The sequence below is a fragment of the Prenolepis imparis genome, unplaced genomic scaffold (assembly GCF_030444845.1).
Source record: "Prenolepis imparis isolate NDT839.2.m4 unplaced genomic scaffold, iyPreImpa1.0 SCAF_15, whole genome shotgun sequence".
NCBI classification, from domain to species: Eukaryota; Metazoa; Arthropoda; class Insecta; order Hymenoptera; family Formicidae; genus Prenolepis; species Prenolepis imparis.
In genome coordinates this window covers 4,344,223-4,360,059 of record NW_028141173.1, presented here as the reverse complement: position 1 = coordinate 4,360,059, position 15,837 = coordinate 4,344,223, and the positions used below count along the sequence as shown (strand labels likewise).

The following is a 15,837-nucleotide window of genomic DNA, read 5'->3' as shown; positions in this document are numbered from 1 at the left end:
AAACGATTTTTGTTGAGAAAAAGTCCCATCTTCCTCTAATCTGTGGAATTAAATATTTACTGAATATTTCAAAATTCAAAGTTAACTTGAAATATAATAGAAATTTAGAATGTATACTCTGGTCTCTTCGTCTCTTAACGAGATATTTCAGAATATAGTTAGTTATTAAATGTGATTAAACTGCATATAACGCCGGCAAGAAATTATCGATAATTAATGTTAATGATCGTTACTCATTAATAACTAATAATCGCAATTGCAATAAAGAATTTATCTTGAATACTAATTTATTCGCAAGTGTGATATAAATGTCGTATTTACACATTACAAATTCCCAAGTATACTATATATGTACATATATATGTATATTATACTCATCCGAGAAACATGTTTACAAGTGCGATCGCGATACAATTTACCGTATCGCCCGCGAAAAGATCTCACACTGGAACGTTAATGTATGCCGAGCATCCTCGTTCATTAGCGCGCGCGATAAAGTCGCATTCACACTGGTGCGTTCTGTGTACATTTCTCACATTTCATATTATAATCCCGCACGAACTTGAATCTAAAATATATGTATATAAAAGTTCTTCTGCTTTATTTAGAGTTTAGACTATTATATTATATTACTATTATTATTATTATAACATTATTATTCTTTTTACTTTGTCTTAATTAATTTTCAATTATGTTGCCTTACATAAAAATTCTTTTTATAACTTTTTTATAACGATATATAAATTATTATCTTTATATATACATATCTTTATCTATAATATACACGTCTTCATTATCTTTATATATACACATCTTCTTTAAAGAAAGATTCCAGACTTAGGATAGGACTCTAAAGCCCTCCGTCTTTTCTGGCATTCGATCTTAATATATACGTAACAAACATTGCGTTAAACGTCGAATAACCACCACCGGGATATCCTGCCAGTCTAGGAGATTCCACCTAATTATCGCGGCCTTAATCTGCCATTCTGCCTGTTCATTGAAGGCGAGTCCCACGATGAAGACGCCGGGCGGAGAGGTTGTAGACGCGCGGGGGCCTCATCAGTAGAGGTTGGGGAAAAGAAAAGGGAAGGCGAGGGGGAATCTGTCTGCCCCCGCACTCTCTCCGAGAGGGTGGCATCCGGCGACGGAAGTAATAGCTCGCGCACGGTATCACTTGGGAATTTCTGGAATAGCTTAGAGCAAGGAATAGTCCTTGACGGCGCCATTGCCGTTCCGTACGTTTGCGGATGCATGTATATGTATATACTGCAATAATATATGCTCCGGGGCGTCCGCAGGTCCCTGAATTCGGTCGTTCTTCTTTAGAAACATAAATAGGAAGCAAGTAATACCTTCAAGTCCCCAACAATAAGAAAAGGGATGAGGGAAACTCATAGAATAGGCTTATAGAATAGGCTTATAGAATAGGCGAGTGGTTCTAAACAAGGATTCCAGTTTATATATATATATATATATATATATATATATATATATATAAGAACTGAACCTATAAGTATTAGGCTAGAAAATCCTTTTTAACAGTCACTTTAGAATAAAAGCTTTTCTATACTCCCGATTGCTGCTAATTGCAAGTTGTTTTTTTTTATAATTCAATATATACCTATATTTTTATATAAAATAAATTTTTTTATTTGTATTAAATTTTTAAAAATATATTTTCTATATTTTATTTTATACGTTTTATGACATTTTGTCAAGATATCACGAACAATATTCGGATCTTACAATTTAATTGTTTTGTAATGCATTTTGTGTAGAGCATTTAAGGAGGGGGAGGAGATTCTTGAGAGATAGGTTTCAAAGTAGTAAATATCATTATTCTTTTTTTCTACTTTCTTTTTTCCCTTTTTTCCTTGATCTCGCACAGCTGTTGCACATCTACTGGATTTTAATTTTAACGTCAGCAAGTGAACAGACAAGGTGGGGTTCGGAGAACTCGCGCATTCGTTCTTTCTGCTTTCTCATCTTCCTACAGATGAAAAATATTTCTTTTTTCGAAAGATAGAAAGATAGTAAAGAACGAGAAAAGGAATAAACAGGGGATAGATGGATAAAATCATATTAAAGATGACTTTTTTCTTAAAAAATTAATTTTTAGCTTGAATTCTTAGAAATTCCATATAACGTGAATCTATTAAATTACTTAGAAAATTAAAATTCTAATTTCTAAATTAAATCCATCTCTTTTCTTAAGATATTTCATATATTATTATTAATTATATAAATATATTCACATATGTATAATGTGTACCTAAATAATATACTATGAGTATAATATGTCTATAACATAATTTTAGCAAAATTACATGATCTGTTAATAGCAAAATAGCATTATCTCTGTTCAAATTTGGAGAACAGAGATTTACTAGATAGGATTAAACGAAAGAACTTTAATCCGATGAATTTGGCGTTAAATTTTCGCATTTGCGAACCGATCAGAGAGCGTAAAGGTTTAACTTTAATTTTTTGGGCCTCGAGACAATCGCGACTTGAACGTTCAGGGTATATTTCGATTATGTATGCCCGGTTGTTGCAATTTATCCGCGTGCTGGCGAGCACAATATGCGATATTAATTGCGAACATGCGCGCGACGTTGCCCGATAAATGCGTCTCGTTTAATGAAACACGCGTTTATCTGGCGTGCGGTGAAAAGCTCCGGCGATCCGAAATGCGATCGTAATTTATAACGAGTCCGCCGCTCCTCTTTCCCTCTCGTTCTCCCTTTATCACCATCTCCTTACCTAAGCTGAATAAAAGTCGCGAGTACTGTAACACAAAGAGAGCAGTGCAAAAAAGATAATTAGAATTGTCCGAGATAAAGAAAAAGAAGAGTCTCTTATTAATGCTCGATTTAATCCAACGTTAATTATCTTTAACGTTACTTTAACTGTGCCTCTTTCTAATTTTAATTCCAAGAAACATAAATGATGGTAACTTTTCAATAAAATTGTACGAACGTATATTTATTTATTGTTTCTTACTGAAAACAATTTCTTGAATATATTGTTAACAACAATATGCATTATTTTAAATTTTAAATACTTTAATTCAATATTTTTCTAAATTTAACTATTTAGAAATTTGTTGAAGACAATAATAAATATGAAAAAAATCTTGAAAAGTATTTTTTTATTTAGAATTATATTGTGTCTGTGAAGTTGGCACGACATTTTACGAATTAAAAAAAAATAGTAAGAGTTCTTATAGCACTTTTCATAGTTCTATAGTTCCTGATAAAAATTAAAAAGAGTTCCGCATTTTTTATATTAAAAAATCAAAATTGAAAAAATGTGCTAACTTCGCGAATCTAGCACGACACCTTCCCTCTAAAGTACTAAAACGCGTTGAATAATATCATTTTTGGAAAGAGTTCCCGATAGTTCTACGCAAGATTAGCATATATATACAATTTCAGATCGATATTCATCAATTAACGATTTTTAATCGATTTTTAATATCCACGTTTAGATGTCGTGCTAACTTCGCCAATCTAGCACGACACCCTCCCCTCTAAAGTATTAAAACGCGTTGAATAATATCATTTTCGGGAAGAGTTTCCGATAGTTCTGCACAAGTTCAGCATATATATGCAATTTCAGATCGATATTCATCAATTAATAATTTTTAATCGATTTTTAATATCTACGTCCAGCACGACATTTAGTGAAAATTGTGTCGTGCTGATGATTTTCCGTAGTTTTAACGGTAGTTCTCTACAATTCTATAAAAGTTCTATACTTTAGAAACATTTTTTTAAAGTGTTCCGACTGTTTACTATTTTTAAACAATTTTTCGTAATTACGTTCAGCACGACACTTAGTGAAAATGTGTCGTGCTGATGATTTTCCACAGTTTTAACGGTAGTTCTCTACAGTTCTATAAGAGTTCTATACTTTAGAAACATTTTTTCATAGAGTTCCGACTGTTTACTATTTCTTAAACAATTTTTCATAATTACGTTCAGCACGACACTTAGTAAAAATGTGTCGTGCTGATAATTTTCCACAGTTTTAACGGTGGTTCTCTACAGTTCTATAAGAGTTCTATACTTTAGAAACATTTTTTCAAAGAGTTCCGACTGTTTACTATTTTTTAAACAATTTTTTACAATTACGTTCAGCACGACACTTAGTGAAAATGTTTGTTAAGTGTCGTGCTGAACGTAATTATGAAAAATTGTTTAAAAAATAGTAAATAGTCGGAACTCTATGAAAAAATGTTTCTAAAGTATAGAACTGTTATAGAACTGTAGAAAACTACCGTTAAAACTACGGAAAATCATCAGCACGACACATTTTCACTAAATGTCGTGCTGAACGTAATTGTGAAAAATCGATTAAAAATTATTAATTGATGAATATCGATCTGAAATTGCATATATATGCTGAACTTGTGCAGAACTATTGGGAATTCTTCCGGAAAATTATATTATTTAACGCGTTTTAGTACTTTAGAGGGGAGGGTGTCGTGCTAGATTGGCGAAGTTAGCACGACATCTAAACGTGGATATTAAAAATCGATTAAAAATCGTTAATTGATGAATATCGATCTGATATTGCATATATATGCTAATCTTGCGTAGAACTATCGGGAACTCTTTCAAAAAATGATATTATTCAACGCGTTTTAGTACTTTAGAGGGAAGGTGTCGTGCTAGATTCGCAAAGTTAGCACGACATTTTTTCAATTTTGATTTTTTAATATAAAAAATGCGGAACTCTTTTTAATTTTTATCAGGAACTGTAGAACTATGAAAAGTGCTATAAGAACTCTTACTATTTTTTTTAAATTCGTAAAATGTCGTGCCAACTTCACAGACACATTACATTTACATTAAAATATTAATAAATGAGAATTTCATCTCTTTTTTTTTTTTTCATTTTGAGAGGCTCTTTGATCAGCGAACTTTCGAGCGGAATTTTTTCCACGGTGTACTTTTCTTATTGCCTGTCCTTATCTACGATCCTTCGAGCCCTCTTCCCTAGCTACGGTGGGAACGAATGAGAGGAAGGACGACCCTCTCTCTCCCAGAGAGGCCGCGAGTACCTCCCGAGTATCGATCCGAGTCTCGGCACGTCAAACGTATACACGTTATCGCCATTGATTTTATATACGAGGTGTCTCGAGCTGAGAGGAATATTTCAAATTTTGATTTATTCTTCTAGATTCGAAAAATTCGGGGATTTATAGATGTACTGAAGAGAGCTCTCATTTATTCATCAAAGAATTCAATGATTTATATAAAATTAAACTTAATAAATACTATATTAATTTCATATAACTATTATTTTAATTATCTCTCGAAGGACCCTCGTGTGTTTCATATAGAATTCTTTATTTAGGATGAAATTTTAAATTTGTTTAGGATTCTAATTTAATTCTTATCTCATATATGTATAGAATCTCTCGCGTATCTCTTCTCATCTTCCCACCCCCTTATTTTTATACGAATACTTTGAACAGTTTGTCATTTGTTTTTTCTTAGTAATCTGTTGCTGAAATGATTTTCGCTTGATCTGGCACATTCTATAGAGTGTCTCGTCGGCGAGGCGTCGATATGAAACTCGATACTATTTTCGAGGATTGATACCGGTACGATTTCACTGAGCGTTGCTTTCGTAGATGCGCGTGTTGTTATTGTGACACTCGATATTCTAAAAAGACGTAGAGAAGTATCATTGTTTTCCTTATCGTCACTATTATCAGTACACCGTTATGCACAAATATTGAATTCTATTTACGTATATATAATTTAAATAGAGTTCAGGCTATTTTCTTCGATGAAATGACTTTTAGCCTGGAATTTATTACGGCTTATATATTTCTTTTCTGATATTTTTCGTTTTTCGTCCCTAATATTCTTCCTTTGCTTTTTTGTTACAGGTAAGCAACATCTTTATACTTATCTTCTTAGTTAAAATGGGCAAGAACGAAATGTAAGTACATACGTTTTTTAAGAATTGTAATATATATATATGTCATGTGATTTAATTGCGGTTGCTGAATATCGACGTTTTTCTAAGAATGACGTTTTAAATTTGTTTATCATATTGTTTCCCTTATCGTCACTATTATCAGTACACCGTTATGCACAAATATTGAATTCTATTTACATATAATTTAAATAGAGTTCAGGCTATTTTCTTCGATGAAATAACTGGTCTGATTTCGGAGGAAAAAAAAAATTGATAAAAAAATTGTCGAAAGAATATTTTTAACGAGAGAAAAAAATTAGTATTTCAAAAATCGATTATCAATATATCTCCTGATAAATTAGGTAGGAGTTTTTTATCTTTCGGAATCAAATATTAATGGAAGTCGTTAAATTAAATTGACTGGTCGAGGTTTTGCCTTTGTTTATCGAAAAGCGAAAAACAGAAGATAATTACACGGATTGAATAACATATATATTGGAGTCGCGGTTAGTTAAGCTTGCCCCAAATGCATAGCTATGACGTGCACGTCGTCCTTTATCATACACACCAACGAGATAATTATCTCATGAACACGGAAACTTGTGCCCATCGCCCATCCGGGCTGTTGAGATTAAAGGTTGTCGTCTATCAGTCTATCTTATACCGCGCTTATATTATATATGAACTGCGTGGACGTAAAATAATTTTATAATGCACATTCTTTGTCTGTGCGTAAAACTAAAAACACTATCGGACAAAGATGACAGCGAAAAATATTTTAACTGAGTCGCGTGCAAAAAAATTCGATAACCAAAAGTTGAACTCAGACAATATTTAATTTTATTAATTCAATTTAATTCAATTTTATTTCACTTAATTTTATTTTAGCAGTATTTAATTTAATTTTCATCTTTTCATGCCGCGATGTAAAATTTATTTGTTGAAAGGCAAAAACGAGAACGAACATAACAAAAAATGGAGGAGCGATGGATTTTATCGCTTCTCTTCGTCGGAATATAGAAACAAAACGCACCCCTATCTTTTGACGACTGCATTCGCGTATTGCGTTCGTGAAATGAAATTCACACCGTGACGGATGTTCTCGACACCGGTTGTCGATACATTACGTGTATATATACATGTTACGTTGCGAGTCACAACGTGCATTTTAGCGAATAGCATCATTGACTATGATTTCACGATTATCGGTGAACATGTCGGGGATTCGCGCGCCTGGCAAGTGTTGCGCAAACTCGAAAGTGGATAGTAAAATCGAGTTACCTACTTCGGCTGTGCGGGAAGCGGAGAATGCGAATGCGTCTCTCTCGATGTGTATATACACGAAGAGGTGGGCGTTTATGTGGTGATCGTGTGTACGCGAGAACGGCACCATGAATGAATGAATTCTCGCGCGGCGAGAAAGTCTCTCCGCGAGATTTGCTACTTTCGACGTATTTTATCAACCGCAATCATTCGTATACTAGGTGTCACTGGACCAAAATTTGCAAGCCGTTTTTTTTTCTTTTACGCGAATCGAACATAACAGACCTTAGTCTCTACATTATTAATATATATTAATTAGCTTCTATATCTTTCTTTGAAAATTAAAATATTAAAATAATTTTCTAATAATACGAATTTAAACGAGAAATATATATGATTGTGAAATTTATTTCCTATCTCATTGCAATTTTAATATTACCATAAATATTTATTGGATATTATTATGGTAGATCAATTTTGATAATTTTATCGGGTCGATGTATAAATAATTCGTGCTTGGTAATCGATTTTAATGAATTTTGATATAATAGGTTAAAGAAAGATCGAGTAATTTAAAGATATTATTTAATTTTGATTTAAATGGGAGTGATGTCGCCAATTCTATCGAATTATTTTGAATATTCTATGGATAATAAATTATATATACTCTCTATCTCTCTTTGCTCCTTTTAAATATGTTATTACAATCTAACATTTTACTATTTTATCCTACTTGGATTAAATGATGTTGCCAATAAATTATTCAGATCCAATTCATTATCGAAAATCTAATTGAAGTATTTTGCAAAATTTATACATTTTTTTATTGACTGCTCCTTTAAACATGCATTATTTTTATGATCTACTATATTTCCTATTATTTAATAGTTGTTTGCTAAATAGGTCGATTTCGTCGATAAATTTATATATCGCGTAACCGAGACCCTTTTCTTTATACCGCAATCACCGCACTAATATCAATCTACTTAAACGACCCATTTCTTGTGGACGCATTTTGCGGACACGCGCGGCGCGGAACTCGCGAGGTGTTAAACCACGGAGGCCGCGGTTTACGATGCAAATCGAATGACAGAATCAATTATTTCTTCATTCGACTGTAACTTTATGGCTGTTTCGAACAACGGAGGGTGAAACCGAGGAAGAGGAAGCAGTAGCCGGCTTCTTACCTCGCGGCTATTGGCGCCGCGACGCGTTAAGAAATGGAAAATTAACCACGAAGAAGCAGCCTTTTATCCGTTCACAGTCGCGAAAAGACGTAAATTGCATTCGGTATTTAACAGCTTTCTGACCGTCGCTTTAAATCGCTTTTAACATGTTGCACAAATTGTACCGGTTTTGAATTATGGTTATTGCTTTACGATCTGCAGAGAACGTTTACGTGGAAACTTTCACGTGGAATCTTGATTGTAGATAATATTTTTTATCGATATTTTGTCAATTATGAATAATTTTTGATGTATATATATTACGCACAGTTTAGGATAATCTAATAATTTCAACATATTAAGATAATCTAATAAATTTCAATGACATATAAAATATAATGAATACTTATGTATTATAAGTTAATGGAAAACTCGATCGTTAGAAAGATCATTTAAATGGATTATTAATGCTTCGTGCATAAGTTATGCGGTATGCGAAATCATTAAAGTATATCTCACGATAATGGATTCCCATTTTACTGTATTGCAATTTTATTTCATGATAAGAGTGTTCTAATTCGCAAAAATGATAAATTAAAATCGCATCGTTTTAATCGGGCAATTAAACGATTACAACACGTACACAACGCTCATAAATTAAACCGTTGATTAGTTATGCGTGCCGGACGCAATTCGGCGAGTTTCGCAACTCGGACTTTCGGTACGATCGAGCTTATTCATCCGACCGGGACAAGATTCATGAGAGAAAGTGCTCTTACATTCTTACGCGCCGATACGACGACAATGTATATAACGTAACGGGACATGCGTATTTTAATATAACGGGCGATGCACGCGTAACGATTCTGCCATGTCCTTATTTTATGCCATCTGCTTTCGTTCGCGCTATCGTCAAGTACACCGAAAAAATTATATTATCGAAGTAAGAGAACTATATACTATAAAATCATTTTTAATACATATTCTTAAATGTTTCTAGAACATCATCTTATATTTTTAATTTTTCCCCCCTATTCTTAATTTTTTAAGAATATATTCTTTGTTAATAACAAACGATCATATGTCTTTTATGTAGATTGTTCGTTTGGCGTATATATGGTTATATATAGTGTTGCAATTTATGCAATGCAACGCAGTGTTTGTCACTGAATAATTTTATTTTATTAGAAGAATGGATGAAGTTTTAAAAGAAGTGTTCACGAACAAGTAACGTGCAATATAACTTAATTTAATCGTTCAAGACCCAGAGCTTGTGCCTTATGTTCGGTCTGTATGTACTATGTTTATGCTTTTTTTTACGATCCTTCTTTGCTTCTGTGCCGTAAAATAATGTATTTTTTTATTAATGTAAAAATAAATCCCATTTTGTCTACATTTTTCTAAATTAGGAATTCTGATAGTAATCTTTAGAAGGTTCCCCTTTTAAAATAAGAAAATCCTTTTAGCGCTTATTTTAGAATAGGGTAGTCTGAAAATAAATGGGAAATTCTTAAAATAAGAATACAAATTTTTCAGTAAAGTGCGTAAATTAAATGTGTGTGCGTGACACAAATATAGATAGCGGATATATATCTTTTCTTGGTCACTTCTTTTTTTTTTTTAATAAAATTTAAAAAATTCACAGAAGTAATTGTGAAAAATGGAGAAGCACAGTAGGTTCGAAATTATGAGAAAGTTAATTAGTTTAGACTATACATTTGTTGCAATTATATTTTATAGGCAATTAATAAAATAACACAGAATGTAAATATCAGAGAACAAAAGAGTTGAAAAATTTTTATTTTAATTTGAATAATACAATAACAATTATATAAACGAAAGCAAACAGATACTCAATTGATTTTTTATAATCCATTTCAAACCACAGTTTTTCTCTTTTCTCTCTTCTCTCTATTATATTATAATTGATATCTTGCTATCATAAAAAAGAGAAGATTATTTTATTTAACAAATGTAGTAAAATTAATAACTAAAAACTTATTTGTATAAATGTAAAAATAATTTAATCAAATAAATAATTAATTTGGAAAGAATTATTAAAAATTAATATTTTAAAATTAAATTAGCTGAAAGTTTAAATAATTTTTAATTATAATAGTAATATTTAAAATAATTACATTTATGAAAATTATAATAGAAAATTATATATATATTTTTTAAATTATTAGTATAATTTCTAATAAAAATGAATAATTTGCATAACGCAAATATACATTTCGATAAATATTCATATCACATACAGAGAGACACACACACATATATATTAGCTGAATTGCAAAATCGATATTCTATGGAATATGAGTTGGATATTTCAAGTGCTACAGCACATGTTACTTCACAATCGCGACGTTTCAATTAAGACAGCCACATTTAGCAGTTAAATGTGCGGTGAAAATACGGTGAAGAGAGTCGGAATGTAGAAGACCAGAGAGAGAAGAGAGGAGTAACTCACTTCGCGAAAGTGATTCGATAACGCTCCGTAGCTGGAGTCACTTTTGCTGCTGCCAATGTCGAAGTCGGTAGAATTGACGGGTCTCCGGCGTGTTAAACAAACGATACGGCCGGTTCTACGACACGCGAACAATGCTGTCCCCGCGGCAGTAAGTGCCTCCCACCTACACAAATATTGATACGCACGACCGCGGACCCGTGCTATATACAGACGGCTCGTTAAGGCAGAGCCGTAATTATTATACCGCGGTGAGGAGGATGAAGATGACACGGTGAAAAGCGCTCGTGAATCACCTGTGGAAATGAGATATTTCTGGTGTAGGACGCTAGACGTATAATTACGATAAGAGAAATAAAGTATGTAATATTAAAGAAAAATAAGAAATAATTGTTCTTTATAATATATAAAATTTACAATTATAATATACATATAATTATAGCATATATGAATATATGTATATTATAAATAAAAATATATGTATTACATATATATAATATATATAAAATAATTATTTTTTAAATGTGAATATATTATTTAAAAATAATAATGCAAGATTTGAAAGGGAAGCGTGATTATAGGTGCAAACAGATGAAAAGTAAAGAAAAATAGTGGCTAAAAATAAAATCTTGTCACATTTTAAGTCTTTAATTAAAGGGCAGTGTAGTGTAGACTTTATAAGGATTACAAATTGCAGGACATGTGAGATACTAGAAATATAAATGACATCAAGATACTAGAAAATTTTGTGCATACGAGAGGCACTAAATATAATATGCAAAATATTATAAATTACGTAAGACAGAACAAACAAGAAATATACAAGATGCATTTAAATTATTATACATAAATTGCAAAACGCAAATACGGAAGATACAACATAATATATGCGTATAAGTACATAATATACTAAAAAAAATTTTTATTTCAAGAATTTTCCACTTAGTTTTATTAGAATGCTTTGTTTTAAAATAGCCATCAAAAGGATTTTAATAGTTTTAAGAGAAGACTCTTGTAAAGATTAATGTCGGATATTCTTAATTTAAAAATGTAGATGAATTAGGATTTATTTTTATATACATTAATAAAAAAATACATTATTTTACAGCACATAATAGGCAGAAAAGAGATCATAAAGAAAGCATAGACATAGTATATATAGATCGAGCAAGACACGAAACCTGGACGATTAAATTAAGTTATGTTACACGTTACTTGCTCATGGACACTTCTCTTAAGTCGTTCAAGTCTTCTTTTTCGAGCCACTTATATTAACTTTATCCATTATTTGTCTAATAAAATTCAACCATTCAGTAACAAACACTGCATTGCATTGCAATAAATTGCAATATTATATGTACATAATCATATATGTATGTTGCTGCAACAATATGACCATATAATGCCAAATAACACATAAAAAACATACTAGACTATTTTATTAACAAATAAAAATAATAAATTCTTAATTTTGGAATACTTTCTAGAAATTTTGAAGAATATCTATTAAGAGGAATTTTTATAGTATATATACAGTGCTCTTATTTCGAGAATACAAATTTTTTTATGTATATGTATTAGATATAAAATGATTTTGCATGTCATTCCTAGTCAGATTTGGGAACGTTCATAATTTCTTGTCAATTCTAAGAAGAAGGCTTACGCGCTTATATCGATCAGCACCAGCCGGCTTGCGTTCTCTCTTCGCACAGCCACGTCGTTAAGTAGGATAATAATCGCCACGGTCGTCGCATCTCGTCGCTCGCGCCTCACTCTCGTGTGTAATTAAATATCGCTCAAATCTCGCCGCGCGTGACAATCATCCTCGTCACGCGCGAGTGCGCCGCGATCCACGGGAAATTACTTCGTACATCACGAATCCGTAACACGCTTTTCTGCGATTTTCTGCGAGCGAGGCGAACGATCGGAATGCTATCGCAATCGTATCGACTGGATGGCATATGTGCGTGAGAATTTTTTTATCGCTCCGCGAATCTATAATTTCCGGTATACGTATAGGCAGGAGAGAATAAATTTGAAATTGTTAAGTCGAACGAGTTTCAACGCTTCACATTCATTTTCTTCATAAGAGGGATATCTAATTAAAATTAAATATAAATTAAATACATATAAAATTGAAATTAAATATGTATATTAAAATTATTCGTTGTTTTAAAGTGCTGTTTTTTTTTCGCTGCGAAATACTTGCGACAATAACAAGAAACAATCGCGAATTGATTTCTATATACGAGTCTTTTGGAAAAAAAATTGCCTGTCTGAGTGTGAGATTTTACTTGTCACTTTCGACGTGATAACATCTAAGTAATAATGTATACGTGAGACGTACAATCAATTTTCGGATGTTGCCCTTTTGGTGTCGCGTGGCGGGCGTGGATTAGGGAAAGTTTTTGTGAAAAATAGATCAGGGGTGGCGTTCACCCTCGTTGATGAACGAGATGTCGGTCGATTAACCCCGGAGACCTCCGAGATCGTGAAAATATTGCCCGGGCATTCTTATAATTGCGACATCTTATACAACGCTTTTACGTTTCGCTGATTCCCCAATTTTTGCCTCGTAATTTCTACTTCGTACTTTTGGGTATAATTGAACAGCCTATTTCGTAAAGGTGTTTAAAAGAGGGAAATTATACTCAAACAGATTAAGAACAAAATTAGTTATCCAAGGCTGTCTGTGTGTATGAAAACTGTTGTTATAAATTTTGGGAAATTAAACCTTTTTCTACTGAAGACGAAAGGAAATATCGACACTTTATGTATAGTATAGTATTTATAGTAGTTTTAAAGTGATTTTGTAGACAATTAGAAAAGCTATCAAATTTCGGCAATTATTTTAAATTATAATTAATTATGTGCACGGAATGAAAAAATTAAGTACACACATTTACACTTCTTCAAATTATATATTAAATATATTAAATATATATGTATATTATTTATTTCTAATATATATATGTATATTATAGAAAAATAGGAAATTATAATATAGAAAAGAAATATATGTAGGTATATATAGATTCCTTTCCTTAAAAAATGAAAAGAAATTATTATATATAAAATATATATTTATATATTATTTATTTCTAAAATAATACGTATTTTATGTACTAATATATTTTTATATAATAATATATAAATATATATTTTATATACAATATTTTCTTTTCATTTTTTTAAGCACGCAAAGAAATCTCTTAAATTATATTTCGTCATCTAAGATTTCGGATCATATCATCCTAGTACATGTCAGATTGACTCTAATATGCATTATCAAATAAAAATAGACACGTGAACGTGCCTTAATCTACGTTAGTACTATTCTCCGATAAAATATAGTATAGAATTATGATAAAGGAGATATATCGAGATTAGTGTAGCGTATAATATATCTCGATAATATTTCACGAACCTCGACCGGAACGTATCAGAATCTCTCGGAATGGGTGTCCCTGGGCAACTCGACTATTTTACAATCCTTGGAGCACCTTCGCGCCCCTTCGCGCCCAGCCCGGAGTCGTCCAATCGGCGCGCAGGCCCTTTTTTCGTCGGCGAAAATGATCGATCCACCACGTCTCGACGTTGTCGATTACATAACCGTAGCCGTCGTGCCCTACAAGCGTGAGCCCTAAACCCATCGGCGTGGCCATCTCCCTCCTTCTCTCTCTTTTGTTCACCCTTCTCGCACGGGTTACCCTTCTCCCTCCAATGCTCCGTGACGCAAAGACGCGGGTTACGTCATCGCGGCGGAGCGTGCGGCGCGTCTTGCTCGTCGTCATGGTAACGCGGTGCGCGCGCATCTTCCCTCCTTCCTGCCTCCCTCCTCTCCCTCTCCCTTCCAGTCTTCGCCGGCGCATCACGTTCGCGCGCCGTCTCGTGTTTATCATTAGCATATTTCGTCTTATATCTGCCATGCCCGAGCTACGAGTATTTAATATCATTCGGCGAATTCCATCTCCCCGTCCTCATCCTCGTTCAGTCTTTGTCGCGTTCGGCCGGCACGCTTCCTTCCGCCGGCGTTGGGAGGAAAGGGGAGACGAAATTAAGGGTCTCGCGATGCCACCTGCCGCGGCCATCTTGCCTCGTGATATCCGCAGCGGGAAAACAAACGGTAAAGCTTTCGCTCGAGATTCGCGGAGTCAAACATGAAATCCCCCTCCCCCCCTCACGAAATTATTACGGTTCGATGGGATAGATTGTGTAAAGTGCGTGATAAGGAAGCACGGGAAGATGTGAAGAATAAAGAAGTCAACTCGGCATTGCAATCGGAGGGATGGGAGAATGAGAGAGAAACAATGTTTCCGAGAAAGGTATTTATGCTATATCTGTTCGAGAACTCGCTCAAAGTGCAGCTCAAGGTGCATTTGTCACCGAGGACCTGTTGATTTAACCTTCTCCCTTTCGCCAAGTTTGATGCCAAGTTGACAGCATCCGATTAAATTTGTCAAAACATTTTCGGTTACAATCTTCCTCCTGGAGAATGAAGTTGCCTACTTTATCTTTGACGCGAAATTTGAATATCAAGTATGTTAGCTTCTTACGATACGTTTTAAAAATTATAATACTTTTACATTATAATCTTTAGTTAATTACAAGATATAATTATATAAAACATGTAAGATATATTTAATTATTTATAATTATTAGTTAATTATTATAAGAAAAAGTATATAGTATGCATAAATGATTTTTCTGGGAAAGTGCAATTTTAACTACGACTCCTTTAAACATAGAAATATAAATATTAATATCTTGAATATATATAATAAAAAATAGAAAATAATGTTTTTAAATTATATTATAAATATTACACACATCAAATATTTTATAAAATATTATATTATATGAAATTATATTGAGATATATAATTTGGTGCATAAATATTTGAAAAATTTATTTACTAAAGTATTCTACGTAGAACAATTAGTGGATAATAATTAAAATGTATCGCTTGTATTGTTATATGTGTGTGTTGCATAATAT

At 32.7% G+C, this 15,837-nt stretch overlaps 1 protein-coding gene across 3 annotated transcripts in view; it reads left to right on the top strand.

Moving 5' to 3' along the window:
* LOC145945931 (uncharacterized) overlaps nt 1-15,837 on the top strand; it is a 130,853-nt gene that overhangs the window by 54,541 nt on the left and 60,475 nt on the right. The window contains exon 3 of one of the 3 annotated variants that reach the window (XM_083055223.1): nt 5,909-5,961. The exons of 1 other annotated variant lie outside the window; for it this stretch is intronic. In XM_083055223.1, coding sequence (XP_082911349.1) covers nt 5,945-5,961 — 17 coding nt within the window. In that variant the 5' untranslated portion in view covers nt 5,909-5,944. Of the gene's footprint in view, nt 1-5,908; nt 5,962-14,954; nt 15,165-15,837 lie in introns of those variants that run through there. One more of the 3 variants, XM_083055222.1, reaches the window with a different exon arrangement.